General features: G+C 44.3%; 1 protein-coding gene across 7 annotated transcripts in view; it reads left to right on the plus strand.

Moving 5' to 3' along the window:
* The window catches only part of Dnah2 (dynein axonemal heavy chain 2), a 109514-nt gene that overhangs the window by 32566 nt on the left and 57499 nt on the right, over positions 1–19449 (plus strand). For all 7 annotated transcript variants that reach the window (XR_005726477.2, XR_005726476.2, XR_005726475.2 and 4 more), the window contains exons 15-32: positions 5017–5163; positions 6359–6515; positions 6847–7086; positions 7376–7564; positions 8242–8389; positions 8864–9056; positions 10497–10697; positions 10784–10940; positions 11503–11677; positions 12171–12334; positions 13400–13561; positions 13666–13769; positions 15536–15692; positions 15827–15909; positions 16026–16206; positions 16595–16733; positions 18593–18810; positions 19071–19172. Coding sequence is in view for 4 of the 7 variants with exons in the window: in XM_078042819.1 (XP_077898945.1) it covers positions 5017–5163; positions 6359–6515; positions 6847–7086; positions 7376–7564; positions 8242–8389; positions 8864–9056; positions 10497–10697; positions 10784–10940; positions 11503–11677; positions 12171–12334; positions 13400–13561; positions 13666–13769; positions 15536–15692; positions 15827–15909; positions 16026–16206; positions 16595–16733; positions 18593–18810; positions 19071–19172 (2917 nt within the window). In the remaining 3 variants the exon portion in view is untranslated. The remainder of the gene's footprint in view (positions 1–5016; positions 5164–6358; positions 6516–6846; positions 7087–7375; positions 7565–8241; positions 8390–8863; positions 9057–10496; positions 10698–10783; positions 10941–11502; positions 11678–12170; positions 12335–13399; positions 13562–13665; positions 13770–15535; positions 15693–15826; positions 15910–16025; positions 16207–16594; positions 16734–18592; positions 18811–19070; positions 19173–19449) is intronic.

Consider the following 19449-nt stretch of genomic DNA (forward strand, 5'->3'; position numbering starts at 1 on the left):
TGAACCAATATATTTTGTTCTAAAAAATAGTTTCGTTCCTATTTTTATAAAAATAGAGATTGGATTAAATTTATAGGTTAACTTTAGATTAATGCATATCTTCATGATTTTCAGTATTTTTCTATCCCCAAATAGCATTTTCTTTTTAAGACCTGGTTTTTGTTCATAAGTCAATATATATATTGATGTATCTAGGGTGTGTATAATAACTTCTAATTATTGTTTTAATTATCATTATTTTCTTTCCTCACATGATAATGTCTAACCGGTTACAGTTTTTGTACTTGGCAGCTTGTTTTTTTTTTTTTTTTTTTTGGTACCAGGGATTGAACCCAGGGTCTTTATCACTGAGCCATATCCCCAGCCCTTTTTATTTTTTATTTTGAGATGGGGTATTGCTAAATTGCTTAGGCCTCACTAAGTTGCTGAGGCTGGCTGTATTCTTGTGATCCTCCTGCCTTACCTCCTGAGTTGCTGGGATTACAGGCATGCCCCGCTACAAATGCTACACACCACGGCAGGAGCTTTGATTTTTATGTTAATTTTGTACCCTGCCACTTTCTACAAATATCTTGTTTAAAATATTTTTTTCTTGTAAAAGATGTTTTTTATCATAAAGCATACCATATACATAGAGACCTGCTTAAAATTTGTATGTTCAGTTTAATAAATAGTCTTATAAAATAAATGCCCTTGCATCTACCACCCTATTCAAGGACAGAATACTGCCAGCAATCCAGAAATCCCTAATAATTATTTTCAATAGAATTGGTCATTAATACTTAAAACTCAGGGCTGGGGCTGTAGCTCAGTGGCAGAGCACTTGCCTAGCATGTATGAGGCACTGAGTTTGATCCTCACCACCACATATAAAAATAAATAAAATAAAGGTATGCTGTCCATCTACAACTACAAAAAGAATTTTAAAAAATACTTAAAACTCAGGAGATTTTACAAAAAGATCCACTTTCTCTTGAAAAATCAGAAAGCATGGCCACATTGGGGCCACATTCCCAAATGCCACAATTGCAAGGAGCCCTGTGGCCATGGCCCTTTTAGATGGAGTGTGCAACTTTTTAGCTCAGCGTTAGGCCAAGTGTCAGTTGCCATTTATCATCACACTGAAGCTACACTTTCCTTGGACATTTCAGAATTTCTGAAGTTTGCTTTAGAATACAAAACCAAAAGGAGCTGGTAGGAGGTTGGAAGGTGAGGCTGAAGGAGAAGACTTGGTTCTGGTGTAGGTTAGTGCTGCTCTCCTTGGGGTGTTCCAAGTTTTTGAACTAGATGATTCATCTGCTTATGAGCGCATTGAGTTTGAGGTGCCTCTGGGACAAACAGAAGAGATGTCTAGCAGACAGGAGCACATGCAAATACAGAATTCAGCCATTTAGGACTGATCAGCTTGTAGTTGTGGCTGAAGCCACAGGAGTGGATAATGCCACCCAAGGAGAATTATTGGACATGAAGAACCTTGAGGAGCCCACAGTTAAAGAAAGCATCAGGGAAAGCAGATTCTTTACTGTGATCCAGCACTTAGATGAATGATTTCCAGGGACTCTGGAGAGAGGAGGGTGCTTCTACGCAGGCAAGAGCAGAGTGGGGGAGAACTGTGTTCCACATGTCAGAGAAGAGAGTTGGAAGAAGGTGGGGAGTATTTCATTGGGATGTTAAGACCTACAGAGAGATGAGGAGAAGTGCTGAGAAGCACTCCCAAGGGAATCTTAGCTATAAGAATCCTTGGTGAGCTTGATGAGAGCAGTTTTAGAGTTGGGGTGGGTGGGGAGCCTCCTCTCTGGGGGTGAGAGTGAATGGGAAGAACGGAAATAAAAGAGAATCTTTTAGGAGGATTCTTTAAAGAAGGCAGGTTGTGAGGGGGAGGAAAATGTGTTGCTTGCAGGAGGATAGGAGTCAAGAGAGGGTTGCTTTTCTTTTATTTCTTTTTTAAGGCCATAGAAACTTGGCTGTATTTCAATCATGGGAAGAAACAAGTAGGTTGAAGGTAGAGGAGAGTTCGAGAAGATGGCAGGAAACAGCGTTAGACCAGAATCCCGGAGGAGGGTTCAACTTCTGTGGGAGGAGGGACTCTCCTGCTTTCCTGTCATAAATGGAAAGAGTCTAGCTGTGGAGATAGGTTAAGTTTACAAATTTTATAGCAGGAAGTAGATGGAGGTCCCCCCCCCCCACCACCCTGTGACTAGGAGGTGAGGCTTTCTGTTGGAGGTGTGGGAGAACAGCTTTGAGAAAAGGGGAAAGGACTTGCAAATAGTCCCTTGAGAGAGCAGGAGGCAGCCTGGGGAGCCTGGTGGGAGAGGGACCTTGAGAGGGCAGTGAGCTAGTCTTCATGGCCTGGTAGCTTTCTCCAGCATTACTCAGGGCTCGGTGTGAAGGACAGTGGATTTCACCAGTTTGGGGTTTATGTTAGGTGGTTTAGACTAAGCAATGAGATGGAAGAGTGAAGTTTGGCAAGAGAATGGTTAAAATAAAGGGCAAGCGCTGGGGTGTAGCTCAGTAGAGGAAATGTGTGCTTAGCATATATGAGACTCTGGTTCCAATCATAAGCACCAATAAATAATTAGATAAATAACAAAATAAAAGACAGCTGAGACTGTGGAGGAAGAAGTGAAGATAGGATTGGTCTGAGAACCAGTACCATGGCCTGTGGGCCTAAAGGACCCACTGAGGTCAGAGAACTGGTGGGCTGGGAAAACTTGAGGAAAGTTCTGGAGTGGGAGGGAGGAGGACGCATCTGGACTGGGGTTGTGTGAATGGGTGTGTTAGATGTGGAGGAACTGTGAACAAGTTCCAGGATGTGACAGGGTAGTGGCAACTGGAGTAGGAAGGAGGAGAAATTCATCAGATGTGAGAAAATTCAGGCACTTAGGATGATGGTTGCATATGCAGCTTAAAATGCAGCCATTTAATAAGGGAAAAAGAAGTAAAAGTAATTTTTAATATTCAACCCAGTATTCCCCAAACATTACCATTATAGTACATTTTTTAAAAACCCAACATTATTAATGAAATGTTTCCTATTCTTTTTTCCACAGAAAGCCCTCTCCCCCCCCCCCACTCTTTTTCTCTACCTTCTGAGAGATTTCTATCAATTTTATGTCTTTCAATTATTTTTTTCTGTATTTGGGAGTGAATCCAAGGCTTTGCATATACTGGGTATGTAAGCACTGAGCTACATCCCAGCTCTTTTTATTTAAGTTGGAGTCAAGGTCTCACAAAATTGCTGAGGCTGGCCTTGAACTTTTGATTTTCCTGTCTCAGCTTCCCCAGTGGTTAATGGGGATTACAGGTGTGTACCACCATGCCTGATCTTTCTTTTGATTTTTAAATGTTTCTAATATTATTTCTAACTTCTAAGAGTTTTTATAATGTTCCTTTTTAAAAAAGGAAAAAATATTTATTTATTTATGTGGTGCTGAGAATTGAACCCAGTGCCTCACATGTGCTAGGCAAGTGCTCTACCACTGAGCCACAACCCCAACCCTTTTAGTGTTCCTTTTTGTAGCATCATATTCTTGTTTCATGGATGCTCTTCTCTGTCTCTTTATTTCTCTGAGGACATTAGTGACAATCTTGTTGGCTTTTCTTATTGAGTTGAGCAGTCTTCTTGTTCCCTTCTAGCTTCTGTTTGTTTGGGCCTCTACCATCAGTGGTAGGAAAGGCAGAATCTAATGTCTTGTGATCCTTGGTGTTGTGTTCATTCTTTTTTTTTTAATTTTTTTTTTTTTTAGAGAGAGAGAGAGAGAGAATTTTTTCATATTTATTTTTTAGTTTTCCACGGACACAACATCTTTGTTTTGTATGTGGTGCTGAGGATCAAACCCAGGCCCCACGCATACCAGGCAAGCGCTCCACCGCTTGAGCCACATCCCCAGCCCTTGTGTTCATTCTTAAGGAAGGGAATTGGAAGCCATTGGAAGCTCTGGTGAGAGACAGGTAGGGCTTGTCAACTGTGAACCTCACTGTGGAGCCATCTGGGTAGGCTGTTTTCAGGGTGACTCTCACGGTCAACATCCTTAGACTTATTCTTTTAGGCTGGTCAGAGGCCACAGAAAAGAATTTTCTAACCGTTCCTGGGAGCATAGGTCCTGCTTCCAGAGGGTGGGTTTCTGAGTGGGAAAGAAGGCTGGGTCTTAATGTTCAGTATGTAACTCTCTCTGCTTTCAGTAACTCACTCTCTCCTTCAACTCCATCTGGGGCCCCCAAACCAAAGGCTCCCTGTTTGTCTCTGTACTGCTTCTGCCAGACAATAAACCTTCAGTGACTTTCTTGGGTAAGGGGAGGGCACTTCTTTACTGTGCCTAGTAGGGAAGAGACAGGGAGAGAACTGTTTCTTCAACTTTCCACTGGTCTTCCTCTTTGAGTCCCAACTTCAACTGCTCTTCTAAGAGATTTCTTTGAAGCCACCATCCCCTGGCCCTTAGAAAGCCAGTTGACAGCTGGGTGCGGTGGCACATGCCTGTAATCCCAGAGGCTCTGAAGGCTTAGTCAGGAGGATCACAAGTTTAAAGCTAGCCTCAGCAATGGCGAGTCACTAAGCAACTCAGTGAGACCCTGTCTCTAAATAAAATATAAAATAGGGCTGGGGATGTGGCTCAGTGGTTGAGTGTCCCTGAATTCAATCCCCAGTATCCCTGCCCTTTCAAAAAAGAAAGCCCCACCCCTGGGGCTTGTCCCCACCCCTGGCTTGTGATTCCCCCTCCTCCTTAGTCATCAGCTTTTCAACTTCCAGAATTCCTTAATTGTCATCTCCTCACACCTGTGGGCTATGTCTTTGACACCTAGAAATCGACTTTACTGTTGTTCTGATATTTTGGGGAAAGAGCAAATGTAACTGTGTCTGGTCAGTCTGTCACTTGGAAGTTCCACTTCATCTCCTCACTCTGTTCTTTTGTGCTTCCCAGTCCCAAGCCCCTTGTTCCACTGTTGGTTCCAGTTTGTCCCCTTGAGCAGTCCCCTCAAGTGCTCTGCTGTTTTTTTTTTTTTTTTTTTCCTCTCAAGGACCCTTCTGATTCTGTTTTTGGAGATTGACTACTGGGAGCGGCTGCTGTTTGAGATACCCCATTACGTGGTGAATGTAGCTGAACGAGCAGAGGACCTGCGCATTCTGCGGGAGAATCTGCTACTCGTTGCTCGAGACTACAACAGGTAGGGCTCCAGGCCTCACTGCAGCCCTTCTAGATGCTATTTCATTCCTCTTCTTTGTCTTCTCTGCCCCACGATGTTGTCCATTTCCTACAGTTTGTCTTTTACATTTTGTCCATCACACACACAGAAGTTTCCCTATGCTTTCTCTTGTGGCCCCATAATGATTCCTGTCCTTTGTAGTTATGTTTTTCAGCTTTAGAGAAGAGAGCAAAAACAACCAGATTCCTTCTCACCTCACAGGGCATTTCTCTAAGAATGAAACTGGGCCACACTGGGGTCATGGACACAGAATGACAGCAGAGTCATTGAATCAAGGCCATGCTGTTCCCATCTCACTCCTATCCCTTTGGTCTCTGAACCCCCTGTTACCCATCTCTGGAGTGAGGCCTTGTCCTGGGTTAAGTACTGTCTTAGTAAGTTCAGGTTGCTATAACAAAAATACCATAGACTGGGTGACTTATAAACAACAGAAATTCATTACTCAGAGTTATGGAGGCTGGGAAGTTCAAGGTGAAGTTTCAGGCAGATTCAGTGTCTGATAAAGGCCCATTTCCTGGTTCATAGATGATTACCTTCTCACTGTGTCCCCATGTGAGATGGGAGCTTTCTCAGGCCTTCTCTATTTATCCTCATGACCCAGTCACCTTCTAAAGGCCCCGCTGCCTAATACAGTCACCTTGGGAGTGAGGATTTCATATGAATTTGGGGAAATCAATAATTCAGACCACAGAAGGTATCTTTCTCAGTCTAGTGAAAGTCTAAGGGGATGGAACAAAGCATCTGAGTGTCTAGACCTGCCATATTCAGTATGGAGCTTCTCCCTGCATGTGGTTATTTCCATTTAAGATAATTAATTAAAAAATAATGAGTGATGTGGGTCAGTGGTAAAGAGCACCCACCTAGCATGAATGAGGAGCTGGGTTCAATGTTCAGCATCATAAGTAAATAAGTAAGTAAGTAAATGAATAAATAAAAATTTCAGGTACTTATCCCACAGGCCACATTTCAAGGGCTCCATAGTCACATGCAACTAGTGGATACAGTATCAAATAGCACATATTGTAGAACATTTCCATCACCACAGAAAGTTTCTTGGGAAAACACTAGTCTAGAATTGAACTTTGATCTTTCCAGGTGTGGAGGAGAGGTCTTCAGAACTTGTCCCCACCAGCTACCAGTCCTTTCTTATATGCAGGATTATAGCCTTGCTGTCCGAAGATGAGCAGGCCCTGTTCAAAGAACGTATTCGATTCCTGGATAAGAAGATTCACCCTGGACTCAAGAAGCTGCATTGGGCCTTAAAGGGGGCCAGTGCTTTCTTCATCACGGACTGCCGCATACATGCCAGCAAGGTAAGCCATAATTGGGAGACCCTAAAGGGCTGCAAGATTGAGGGAGAGGCTGGTGCATGGTAACCCATACCTGAATCTTAGGTAATGGTGGAAAGACCTGAGAGTATTGTAAAAGAAATTAAGTGTGCTTAGGAAAGCACTTTCGTGAGTCATCAACTCTAGGTGGAGGACAGATGAGAGGGTAGAATCAGTTCCAGAGGGTCTCTTTCCCAGCTGAAACTCCCCAACAGAGGTGTGTCCAAGTATGCATGGTGCTGGGGCAGTTCAGTGGAAGATATATTAGTTCCTAGAAAGTGGCCATCTACAGACCACGGGTGGGGTCTGACTCCAGGTGCAGATGATTGTGAATGACTTCAAGGCTTCCACTCTGACCATTGGCTGGCGGGCCCAAGAGATGTCAGAGACACTGTTGGTTCGAATTAGTGGCAAACGAGTATACAGGGACCTGGAATTTGAGGAGGACCAAAAAGAACATCGGGCAGCTATACAGCAGAAATTGATGAGCCTACATGAGGATGTGGTGGCCATCATGACCAACTCCTATGAAGTCTTCAAGAATGATGGCCCTGAGGTAGGCTCCTGTGGCTAGGGCTTTGTGGTTTAAAAAAGCCACAGTCTCCAAGTCCCATTGGACCATTCTCTTGTCCTTACCACCCTCCATTTTTTTTTAACAGTGTGTGTTTCTCAAACATCCTACTGTAGTCCTGCATTCAGTCCACTTTCAATCTTCCTGTCAAACTCAGCATCTTGCCTTTTTATTTAAGCACCTGTTCCTTTCCATATTGGCTGTTTCTCATTTCCCAGGATTCTCCCTGTTTCCCCCTGAGGGCTTCTTTTGCTCTTGGTTCTTTTCCCACCAGATTCAGCAGCAGTGGATGCTGTACACCATCCGGCTAGACCACATGATGGAGGATGCTCTGCGCCTGAATGTGAAGTGGTCGCTGCTGGAACTATCCAAGGCCATCAATGGGGATGGGAAGTCCACTCCAAACCCACTTTTCCGAGTCCTTGTCATTTTGCAGAATGATATGCAGGGAGGTGTAGCAAAGGTAGGGACCAGTGTGTCAACATCCCAAAGCTATCACACCTTATTTACCAATTTCCCTCGATTCCTAAACTTGGTCCTTGTCCTTGATTTTCAGCTGTGGCCACTGGATCTGGTTCTGAAGCGTTCAGCCTTACCAGTCTTTTTAAAAATTCCATATTTTTTAATTGGTGCATTATAATTATATGGGGAGATTTGTTGTTACATATTTGTACATGCAAACATTGTAACAATATAATTTCCCAGTATTACTCCCCAGTATTTCCCCTTTCTCCTCCTTACCTCCCCTGGTCACTTTCCTCTACTCTATTGATCTCCTTTCAATTTTCATGAGATTCCCCCCACTCAACTTTCTTTTCCTTTTTCCTCTCTAGCGTCTACATTTAAGAGAAAACATGAGCCTTGACTTTCTGAGTTTGATTTATTTTACTTAACATAATGTTCTCATGTTCCATTCATTTTCCTTCAAATGACATAATTTCATTATGTATGGATGAATAAAACTCTGTGTGTGTGTGTGTGTGTATACACACACACACACACACACACATATATATATATACACACACACACACATACATATTTATGTGTCTCACATTTTCTTTATGCATGCCTCATTAATCTTGAGGCTTGTCTCCTCCATGGGCTGTGCTAAGGTCCTCTCTGTTGTGCTCCTCACAGGTGGAATTCTCACCCACTCTGCAGACTTTGGCAGGTGTAGTCAATGACATTGGCAGTCACCTCTTTTCTACCATCTCTGTCTTCCGCCACCTTCCCGAAATCCTCTCCAAGCGCAAATTTCAACGGGATCCCATCCATATAATTGTGGGTGAGTGAGCACTAGGGGGAGTGTCAGGGGTGGAACTATCAGAGGCTTAGGCCTCGGTGGAGCTAGAAGGAGAGACCAGGGATGTTTGCAGACATATTGGGCCAGTCATCTCCATGAAATATCCAGTCAGGGGACCAGATCAGGGAAGGGAGCAGGGGTGGGATGGTGGAGAGATTAGGTGACTGATGCTCATGATATTTGGGAATTGGGTGGGAAATGAGCAGACACAAGTTTGAGACTGTAGCTTGAATTGAAGAGGTCCCACAGGAGAGATCTCTGATCTTGTGGAGGAAACACTAAGAATCATACTTTCACTTTCTTCCTCCTCCATTGTTTTATAATTGTCATGTTTGAGCAGTACTTCTTTTGGGAACTAGTGTTACAGTGGAAGATCGAGGGCAGTGCCCAGGGGCTAGGCTGGAACTTGGGCTCGGGTGGATATCAACGAGAAGTATCTTTCTGGATCCTTTCAAGAGCGAGATGAGGACATTAAGAAGATCCAAGCCCAGATTAGCAGTGGCATGACTAACAATGCCAGTCTGCTGCAGAACTACCTCAAGACCTGGGATATGTATCGGGAAATCTGGGAAATCAACAAGGACTCCTTTATTCGTCGTTACCAGCGCCTTAACCCCCCTGTCTCTTCTTTTGATGCTGACATTGCTCGGTGAGTGGATAAGGTGGGACAAGTATCTGGAGGAGGTAAAGAATTAATTGGAGGAGGAGGAAAGAACCCAGAAACCAGGGAAAGGGTCTGGAGAGGGCAGATGCAGGCACTGTGTGTCTATAGATATTAGATATTATGCTCCCTACCTTAGGACATTGTGAGATCATCAAATATATGTGAGAACACCTTGTGAACTCTAAGGAACTGTGCAAATGGACTAGTTGTGGTTCCGCAAGCTTCAGTGTGATGCACACTATGACTAAGGTGTATAAGGTGCCAGGACAGGTCAATGGAAGTTGTGATATCAGCTTTCTGTTACTGTAACAAATACCCAAGGCAATAGACTTATAAAGAGAAAATGTTTGCTTCAAACATAGTTTTGGAGGTTTTAGTGCATGACCAGTTGACTCCATTGCTTTGGGTCTGATGTCTCTGATGGCAGGAGCAAAGCAGTAAACCTCAGGGTCCAGAAGGCTTCCTGCTGGGACCCACCTCTTAAGGTATCCACCACTCTCAATATTGCAAGCTGGGGACTAAGCTTGTAATACATGGACCTTTGTGGGGACATTTAAAAATCCATATTACAGCAGAAAAAAAAAATTTCAACCGGGGGCATCAGGAAAGGCTTTATGAAGTAACTTTGAAGCTGCTCTTTATAGGGTAGGTAGGATTTCAGCATGCACAGAGGGGAGGGCATTGTATGTAGAGGAAATAGCACAAGCAGAGGTAAAGTTGAGCTCCAGAAGCATGTTCCTCACATAGTGAGAAATCTAAAGCATGGGAAGTATGCGAAGGGATTATATTCAGAAGCTGGTCCTCTAAACAACCTCTTGAGATATGTTCCATTATCACTGCCATGTTACAGAAGAGGAAACGAAGATTTAGGACAGTTAAAAAACAACAAAACAACAACAACAAAAAATACTTGGGTTAGGCACAATGGCAGGACCCTGTAGTCCCAGTTACTTGGTGGGAGGCTGAGGCAGGAGGATCGCTTGAGCCCAGGAGGTCAAAGCCAGCCTGGGCAACATAGTGAGACCCTGCCTGAGGTCACAAATTAGAAAGCAGCAAAACATGAGCTCAATCCAGACCCATGCAACTCTAAGACCTTGGATATCAGAAGAAGGAGTATGACCATTATTTCATCTCCAGTGGTTGGGCTTTGTTTTATTTTTTGCAGTGCTGAGGATCAAACCCAGGTCCTTGTGCATGCTAGGCAAGGGCTCTACCACTCAGCTGCATCTCCAGTCCCTTGTAGTGGGTGATTGGGAAGTTGACACAGTCACAGTTGTCTTCTGGGGATGGGTTGGCCCAGGAGACACCTGGAAGTAAGAGAACCCTCTAGAGATGGAAGGAAATAAGAACTTGAACCAGTATTGGGACAAGGGGCACATCTGGGAAGAAAGAAAACATGCTAGTGCAAATCTGGGGTTCTTACAGCTACACAGAAGTGGCTAACAATGTGCAAAAGGAGGAGACGGTCCTCAACATCCAGTTCGTGCTCCTGGACTGTTCACACCTCAAGTTCTCGCTGGTGCAGCACTGCAATGAGTGGCAGAATAAGTTCACAACTCTGCTCAAGGAGATGGCAGCGGGGCGCCTGCTGGAGCTGCATACTTACCTGAAGGAGAATGCAGAGAAGTAGGGCAGGCTCCTGCAGGTGTGAAGGTGGGGGCGGGGGAGGTCCTTCGCTTTCTGCCTACGGTGCTCCCTTTGCTGGCCTTTAGAATCAGCCACCCTCCCCAGACACTAGAGGAACTAGGGGTCAGTCTGCAGCTCATGGATACACTGCAGCACGATTTGCCCAACGTGGAGAGCCAGATCCCTCCCATCCACGAGCAATTTACCATTCTGGAAAAGTACGAGGTGCCGGTTCCAGATGATGTAAGTTCCAGCAGTTCTTTGGTGCACCCAAGTTAGACCCATACCGGTGGCAGCAGTTTGTGGGGAACTGTGGTGCTGTCAGGGGGCAGTGCAGAGAAGAGAGAGGAGGAAGAGGCTCAAGATTCAACCCCTGAGAGCAAGGCTAATTCAAATGGTATTTCTGTCCAGTGTATAGGGTTCTTTTAGGCCCAGCAACTCCCTGCTTGATTTCTTGGGTCCTCATTGTCCCTGTGAAACTCATCCATGAGCTGCATGTAGGGAAATGAGCCTGTAATAGCTACTCAGATTGAGTTGGGAGGATCCTTTGAGCCCAGGAGTTCAAGGCCAGCGTGGGCAACACAGTGAGACCCCATCCTCCCCAAAAAGCTTGTCTATGAACTCTAATCTAGAGAATCAAAAAAGAGACCTTAAAAACATTAGCGAGGGACTGGGGTGGATCTCAATGGTCAAGCGCTTGCCTAGCAGCACAAGGCCCTGGGTTCCATTGTAGCAACAACAAAGCATTTGTGAGAAGGACAGTCGTCCTGTTCATGGCTCCTCCTCCTGTCTCTGATGTACCCAGGTGCTAGAGATGCTGGACAGTCTGAATGGGGAGTGGGTCGCTTTCCAACAAACTTTGATGGAAAGTGAACAAATGCTCAAGAAACACAAGGAAAAATTCAAGACAGGCCTTATTCACTCTGCTGATGATTTCAAGAAGAAAGCACACAACCTTCTGGAAGATTTCAGCTTCAAAGGTACTCTTGCGCCACCTCTCCGCCTTCTTCTTCTTTTTTTCATAATGACCATTTATTTATGTGATGGTGCTAAGAATCGAACCCAGTGCCTCACAAGTGCTAGGCAAGCACTCTACCCCTGAGCCCCAGCCCCAGCCCTCTTCCCTTCTTCAGCCTCTGTCCTGGGAAGGAGAGAACAGAATGGGAGGAGGAAAGAGTCCTCAGCAGGGAAGAGGATGAGCGCAGCTATTGTCACTGGTTTTGGGGTGAAGGCCGCAGCCCGGCTCATATCTCCAGTGTTCTTACCTCACCTGCCCATATTCCATCTGTTTCTGATTCTCCAGCCACACTTGTCATTTTCTCAGTGCTGCCTGTATTCCCTCTTACTCTCCATCCTTTCCCTCTCTCATGTAAGAAGTGAGACTTGCCTACAAAGAGATAGGAGAACCATAGCCATCCTTTCAGGGTACCAGGGAATTGAGCAGGAAACTGAGCTGCCCCTGAAACTCCCCAGGCCCCTTCACCAGCAACGTGGGCTACGTGGTGGCCCTGGAACAGATCGCACAGCTGCGGGCCATGTTGATGGCCATGCGTGAAGAAGAAAACACTCTCCGTTCCAACCTGGGCATCTTCAAGATCGAGCAACCGGCCTCCAAGGACCTTCAGAACCTGGAGAAGGTGTCCTGCTGAGATAGGCCCCTGAGGGAACCGGGGATGAGGAGCAAGGGTCAGGAGAACGGTACCCAAGGGTCTTGAAAACACAGCTGGCCTGGGGAGATGAGCTCACTTGTAGGTTTTTTTTAGAATGTACTGGCATTCTCATGACATGATTAACCATTTTAAAATGAGCAATCCAGTGGCATTCACAGCCATTGCTTCTGTCTAGATCCAAGACATTTTATTACCCCCAAAGGAGATTACGAATGCCTTAGCAGTCACTCCCATCCCCTCTCTCCTCCACCCCTGTCAATTACTGATTTATTTTCCATGTATATGGATCTGCCCATTCTAGACATTTCACACAAACAGAACCACATGTGGCCTTTTGCCTCTGGACTTCTTTCACTTGACATAGTATCTTTCAATTTTCATCCATGTTGTAGCATGCATCAGTACTCCATTCCTTTTTATGGCTTAGTAATATTCCATTGTTTTTTTTTTATTCACTCCATTTTGTTCATCCATTCTCCAGTTGTGGGTGTTTGGGTTGTTTCAGCCTTTCAGCTGTAGTGAATAGTGTTGCTACGAACATGGGTATACTTATATTTGCTTGAACACCTGTTTCTAATTCTCATGGGTGTAAGCCTAGCAATAGAATTGCTGGATCATATGGTGACTCTGTTGAAGTGTTTGAGGCACTGCCAAAGCTATTTTCCATAGCAGCTGCACCATTTTATATTCCCACTAGCACTGTACTAGGATTCCTATTTTTTCTCTGTGTCCTTGCCAATGCTTATTTTTCTTTTAATTTTTTTTTTTTTGGTTCTAGCCATCCTAGTGGGTGTGAAGTGATATCTCTCACTGAGGTTTTTAATTTGCATTTCCCTAGTGACTAATGATGTTGAGGATCTTTTTATGTGCTTATCATTTGATGAGCCCTTAAGGCAAGCGAAATGAACTGGGGAGGCAGTGCTATACCCTGGAGGGACCAGCTCTAGAGGAATGAGAGGAGCAAATGAGCAACTGTCAGGGAGGAACTAGACTGGGGCCATTTTCCCTGATGACTTGCTGCCTGCCCTGCAGGAGCTCGATGCACTGCAGCAAGTGTGGGAGATCACCCGGGACTGGGAGGAGAACTGGAGCCAGTGGAAGACCGGCCGGTTCCTGACCCTGCAAACGGAGGCCATGGAGTCTATGGCCCATGGGCTGTTCCGTCGCCTCACTAGACTAGCCAAAGAGTATAAGGTGCGTGGAGACAGGACAGGGACGCGCAGATGGGCCATCTGAGGAAGGGGGACTGGTCTCCAAAAGGCCTTTTGGGTCTTCTAATTCTTCCCACTTCTGCTCAGGACAAAAACTGGGAAATTATTGAAACCACTCGCTCCAAAATAGAGCAGTTCAAGAGGACCATGCCTCTCATCTCAGACCTGCGGAACCCTGCCCTCAGAGACAGGTGAGGCTGCCCCTCGGCTTCCAGGGCGACCGCTCTGCTCGCCTGGCCTGGGCTACCTCCTGCTCCTTTCAGTCCTCCCCGCCACAGCATCCACAGCTTGAGCATTCCCTCTGGCCTCTTGGGTGCATCTGTTTTGTTTGTTTTAAATGCTTTTGTTTTTCAGGGCTGGGGCTGGGGCTCAGTGATAGAGCGCTTGCCCAAGGCAGGCGAGGCCCTGGGTTCCATCCTCAGCACCACCTAAAAATAAATAAGTAAAATAAAGGTATTGTGTCCAGCTACAAATAAAAAATAATAATAAATTTAAATGTTTTTGTTTTTCACTTTTTATATATTTATCTTTTTCAAGGTGCTGAGAATGAATACAGGGCCTCACACATGCTCAGCAAACACTCTGCCCCTGAGCTATACCTCCAACCCCCCCCCCCCAATTTACTTATTTGTTTATTTATTTACATTTTTAGTTTTTGATGGACCTTTATTTTATTCATTTATTTATATACAGTGCTAAGAATCGAACCTAGGGCCTCACATGCTAGGCAAGCACTCTACCACTGAGACACAACCCAGCCCCCAAATTTACAAAAATTTCGTTATATTTATAACGTACAACTTGACTTTTTTGAAATATGTATACATTGTGAAATAGTTAACTTGAGCTAATTAACATATGAATTACCTCAGTACTTATTTTTTGTGTGCGTGGTGAGAACATTTAAAATCTATTCAGTGATTTTTTTCAAGCATACAACACATTGTTATCAACTATCTTCATCATGTTGTACAATAGATCTCTCAAACTATTGCTCCTATCTAACTGAAATTTTGTACGGGACCAACATCTCGATTCCCTCCTCCCACCCCCAGCCCCTGGGAACCACCATTCTACTCTGCTTCTGTGATCTGACTTCTCTAGATTGAACATATAAATGAGATAATCTAATATTTGTCTTCCTGTGCTGCCTTATTTCATTTCACATAAAGTCCTCCAGGTTCATCCGTGATGCCACAAATGGCAGAATTTCCTTTTTGTTAAAGGTGTAATAATATTCTGCTACATTTTCTTTATCTGTTTGATGGACACTTATGTTGATTTCACCTATTTTGGAGTAATAATTTTAATTCTTTTGCATTGCCTCCAGTGTAATGTTTTTGGCAACGTTTCACCTATGTGATGAAACTGCTCAAAACATTATAACTTAATCCCTTTATTTTCTTAAGTTATTTAACTCTCTAAGCCTCAGTTTCTCTGTTTACAAAGTGGAATAGTAATACTTTCTAATTTATGGAGTAGTTGTAAGGATTAAATGTGCTGTTTCACATAAAGCACTTGTCTCAGCACATGATCCGTGTAAACCTGCAATGATTTATTGAGCTTTCCGTGTGCACACCTGTCTTAATTCCCTCTCCAGAGAATCAACTCCTAGAGGGTGGCATCAATCTTTGTATTCCTCAGGGTGTCTAAGATTGCACCTTAGAGCCTATCTAGTAAAATCTGTTGAATCATGAATTAATAAATACCCAGATCATAATGTCCCAGTGGGTAGAAGCACAGGGAGTGATTTTCTTTTATTCGTATATGTGTGTGTGTGTATGTGTGCGCGCGTGCGCGCGCGTTTGTGTGCGCTTGCATGTGCTCTGGGGATGGAACTCAGGGCCGCAAGCATACTAGGTAAATGTTCTATCGCTTGAGCCCTAGGGATGATGTTGACCCTTTCAAGAGGCCTCGTGTCTGGCCTCTCAGTCAGACTTCCTGTTTTGGGCTGCAGGCACTGGGACCAGATCAGGGATGAGATCCAACGGGACTTTGATCAGGAATCTGAAAGTTTCACCTTGGAGCAGATTGTGGCGCTTGGGATGGATCAGCATGTGGAGAAGATTGCAGAAATCTCTGCCTCAGCAACCAAAGAGCTGGCCATAGAAGTGGTATGACTCAATCCTCTCCCATTGTCGCTCCCACAGGCTTTCAACTGTTTCTAATCTGAGGGCCCCTTTCGGCTAGTCTTCCCCTTGGGGACTATATAGTGATTGTTCTTTCTGCCCTCAACTTCTCTACACAGGCATTACAAAACATTGCCAAGACCTGGGACACGACCCAGCTAGATATAATTCCCTACAAGGATAAGGGCCATCACCGCCTCAGGTAGAGAGGGACCCAGGGCTTCAGGAGAGGGGAGGGCCATGTGATCTGGGCAGTGGAGTGGGGACCCAGTTTTGGCAGATGGGCATGGACTGTGACTTTGATCCCTTGTGGCCCAGAGGTACAGAAGAAGTATTCCAGGCACTGGAAGATAACCAGGTAGCTCTGTCGACCATGAAGGCATCACGTTTTGTGAAGTCCTTTGAGAAGGATGTGGACCACTGGGAACGTTGCCTCTCCCTCATTTTGGAGGTTATTGAGATGGTGCTCACAGTGCAGCGTCAGTGGATGTACCTGGAGGTCAGAACACGGTGCCCGAGCTCTTCCTACTTCTACACCTTTGTGTGCTTAAGACCTAGACATCTGTCTTGTTGTCAACTTCATTTTTCTGTCTCTCAAGTTCACACCTTATCTAGGATCCAGCAGTCCAATCCTTGGTTCTTAACCCTCACCTTAGCTTCCCTTCCTGGCAGGCCTTAGTTCTTCCCAGAGTTTCATTTCATTTTTCTTCTTGGACCCAGCCCACCTGACTTTCCAATCCCAACTTCCCTTCTAGAACTTGAACATATTGCCCATTGGTTCCTAAAGCTCTGTGTCTTCTATTCAGTTATCATCCCTGGTCTGGGAGCAGGGAACAGAGGAGAGTATCTGAGATACGGTTTCTCACCCCAATTCCATGGCCCCTTAGAATATCTTCCTAGGAGAGGACATCCGCAAGCAGCTGCCGAATGAATCAGCCTTATTTGACCAGGTCAACAACAACTGGAAATCCATCATGGACCGAATGAACAAGGACAATAATGCTCTTCGGAGCACCCACCACCCAGGTCAGAGCTCCATGGCTTCTTGCTTAGACATAGCTTCAGTTGGGTCTGTGTATATGGCCACATGTTTTATTTATTGAAAGACTGATTTTATACCTGACCATTATAACACTTCCTGTCACCATTGCCTCTTCTAAGCATTGAATAAGAATAATTTAGCAAATCAAATGCAATAAATACGGGAATGGAATCCAACACAGAGGTTAAGAACACGGGGTATGGGGTTTGGAATCAGACAGCTCTGCGTTCAAATCTGAAATGTAGTCTTGGGCAGCTTGACTATACTACAGTTTCCTCATCTGTTCTAGGAGGTTAGGATAGCAGTCTCACCAGGTTTTTGTAAGGATTATAAAGGAGTATGTAACAGTCCCAGTATAGTTTTTGGTACAAAGGTAGTGTGTGATTAACAGCATCGTGTCTCAGTGGCCCTGAAGGAGAACCATTCTTCTTCTCTAGCTGATTCATTCAGTGAGTACACTTAGTAAGGTGCTGTAGGGAAATGAGATAACACAAGTGAAGCACTTCTAGCCGTAAATGGTACCTAGAAAACCCTTGGTTATTTTTAACTATTGTTATTATTACATTGGCTTTAATGAGTTTATCAAATGAACTCGTCTTTATTGTAGATGCTTTGACAGACATGGGGTTGGGGTAGGGACTGGGGAAGAAGGATCAGGGGTATACATGTTGAGGCCTAGATGACTGGGGTGAATTAGGTAAAGAATCAGGGAGTCAGGGTTGGCAAAGAGCACCTATAATGACAGATACCCTGAGAAGAACATTTCCAGAGGGCGTATGGAGGACTTCTTTATTTTGCCTAGGACTAGTCTAATGATTCTTCATTTCCCCGAGCAACTTGAGTGTACACATCCAAAAATGTAACTTTAATTATCCTGATAAAATTTAAGTCAACAACATGCAAAGTGAGTGACAACAACTGACAATATTTGAGATAATTAAAAAGATTATATTTTGGAACAATTTATTAGCAAAGCTCTAAGAACATCAATCCTCCTGTTGAATGCACAGATCAAATCCATCTGGTCTGAGGCTACTGAGTGGCCCCATGGTCTTCAGGGTTACTCAGGTGATCTCTCAAGGCTCCAACAGCCTGGAGACACTGTTTGAAATCACAGCATCTTGAAAAGACTAGAAACTGGGAAGACAGGGGAAAACCAAGAACTAAGGAATAGCGAAATAGGCTGGGAGAAAAGTGAAGACAATCAGGAACCTACAAATGGGAATACATTTTATTAATATCTTGAATTGTCCTTTGAGATGGATCTCATTGCTGTTTTAGAGACAAATAGGTCAAAACTCAACAAGGTTAATAACATGCTAGTAGATGTAAAAACTGCCATTAGAGTGTCGGTCTTCTGTCTCCTAGTCTAGTACCCTTTTTACTATGTCATGAGGGACACTGGCAACTGCATTGGTTACAGACCTCTTTCATTGTGTGCAAGTGATAGGTTTTTAAATTGGTTGATTTAACTTGTTGGATTATGTAAATGGAGAATAATCTCTAATTTTCAGAAGCTGCTGGGTTGACTCGTGGAGCCCCAAGTTCTTAGGTAGATAGGATAGTTGTTCCAAGACTGATGGGACAGTGAAATTGTGAAATCACATACGATGTATAACGAATGTATAATAGTGAGTAACGAATACTTAATAATGAGTTAATGATGAGCATGGGCTAAATATGACAGAGGGATTGGGGATATTTCTCTGCTTTCAAAAACCTTTATGGCAATCTATAACCCAAAATTCCATATCTGGCAAAGAAAATAGAGTTGGGCACTCCAGATCTACTCAGGACAATGGTGAAAAGACCACCAAATGTCATTCACTGCTCTTCTTCCCAGGGCTCCTGGACAAATTGATAGAAATGAATACAATCTTGGAGGACATTCAGAAGTCTCTGGATATGTATTTAGAGACCAAGCGCCATATTTTCCCCCGCTTCTACTTCTTATCCAACGATGACCTACTGGAGATTCTGGGCCAGTCTCGCAACCCAGAGGCTGTGCAACCACATCTCAAAAAATGCTTTGACAATATCAAATTGCTGAAAATCCAGAAGGTCAGTAGAGGTGGCCATGCTGGGATGGAGGGCAGGGAAAGGATGGTGATGTCAAGGTGTCCAAGGTTTTGGAGGGGACCATGCCCTCCCAACAGGAGTGATGTTCATGATTCTAGATTTTCACAGTGCCGAACTTTTTAGAACTGGTAATATTGAGAGGAGGGGTAAGAAGAAGAAATTACCCTCAAAAGGCCCAAATACTTCCAGGCAGATATCAAACTTGGGCAGGCCAGTCTATTAAGAACTTCTCTTTTCTACAGATTGGGGGATCCGGCGGCAAATGGGAAGCTGTGGGAATGTTCTCAGGTGATGGCGAATATGTTGATTTCCTCCACTCAGTACTCTTAGACGGTCCTGTGGAGGTGAGTGGTGATGAGGGTCTAAGAACCAAGTTGATTCTTTTTCCTGTTAGAAAGTCTGCTTGGTTCTACAAGGTGAGAACATCTCCATGAAGAGATGAATGCTAGTTGCTTTTTCAGTGACCTGTTCCCCTCCCACCGACTATTTCTTGTCAATCATAACCTCTGCCTTGAACTTAAATTTCCTCTTGAAAATCAGATACTCTGCACTCCTGGCCTCCATTTCTCTTGGTGACCCAAGCCAGATATTGCCCAGGTCTTGCTTTCCTCCTGATTCCTA

This window comes from Ictidomys tridecemlineatus, chromosome 3 (genome assembly GCF_052094955.1).
Source record: "Ictidomys tridecemlineatus isolate mIctTri1 chromosome 3, mIctTri1.hap1, whole genome shotgun sequence".
NCBI classification, from domain to species: domain Eukaryota; kingdom Metazoa; phylum Chordata; class Mammalia; order Rodentia; family Sciuridae; genus Ictidomys; species Ictidomys tridecemlineatus.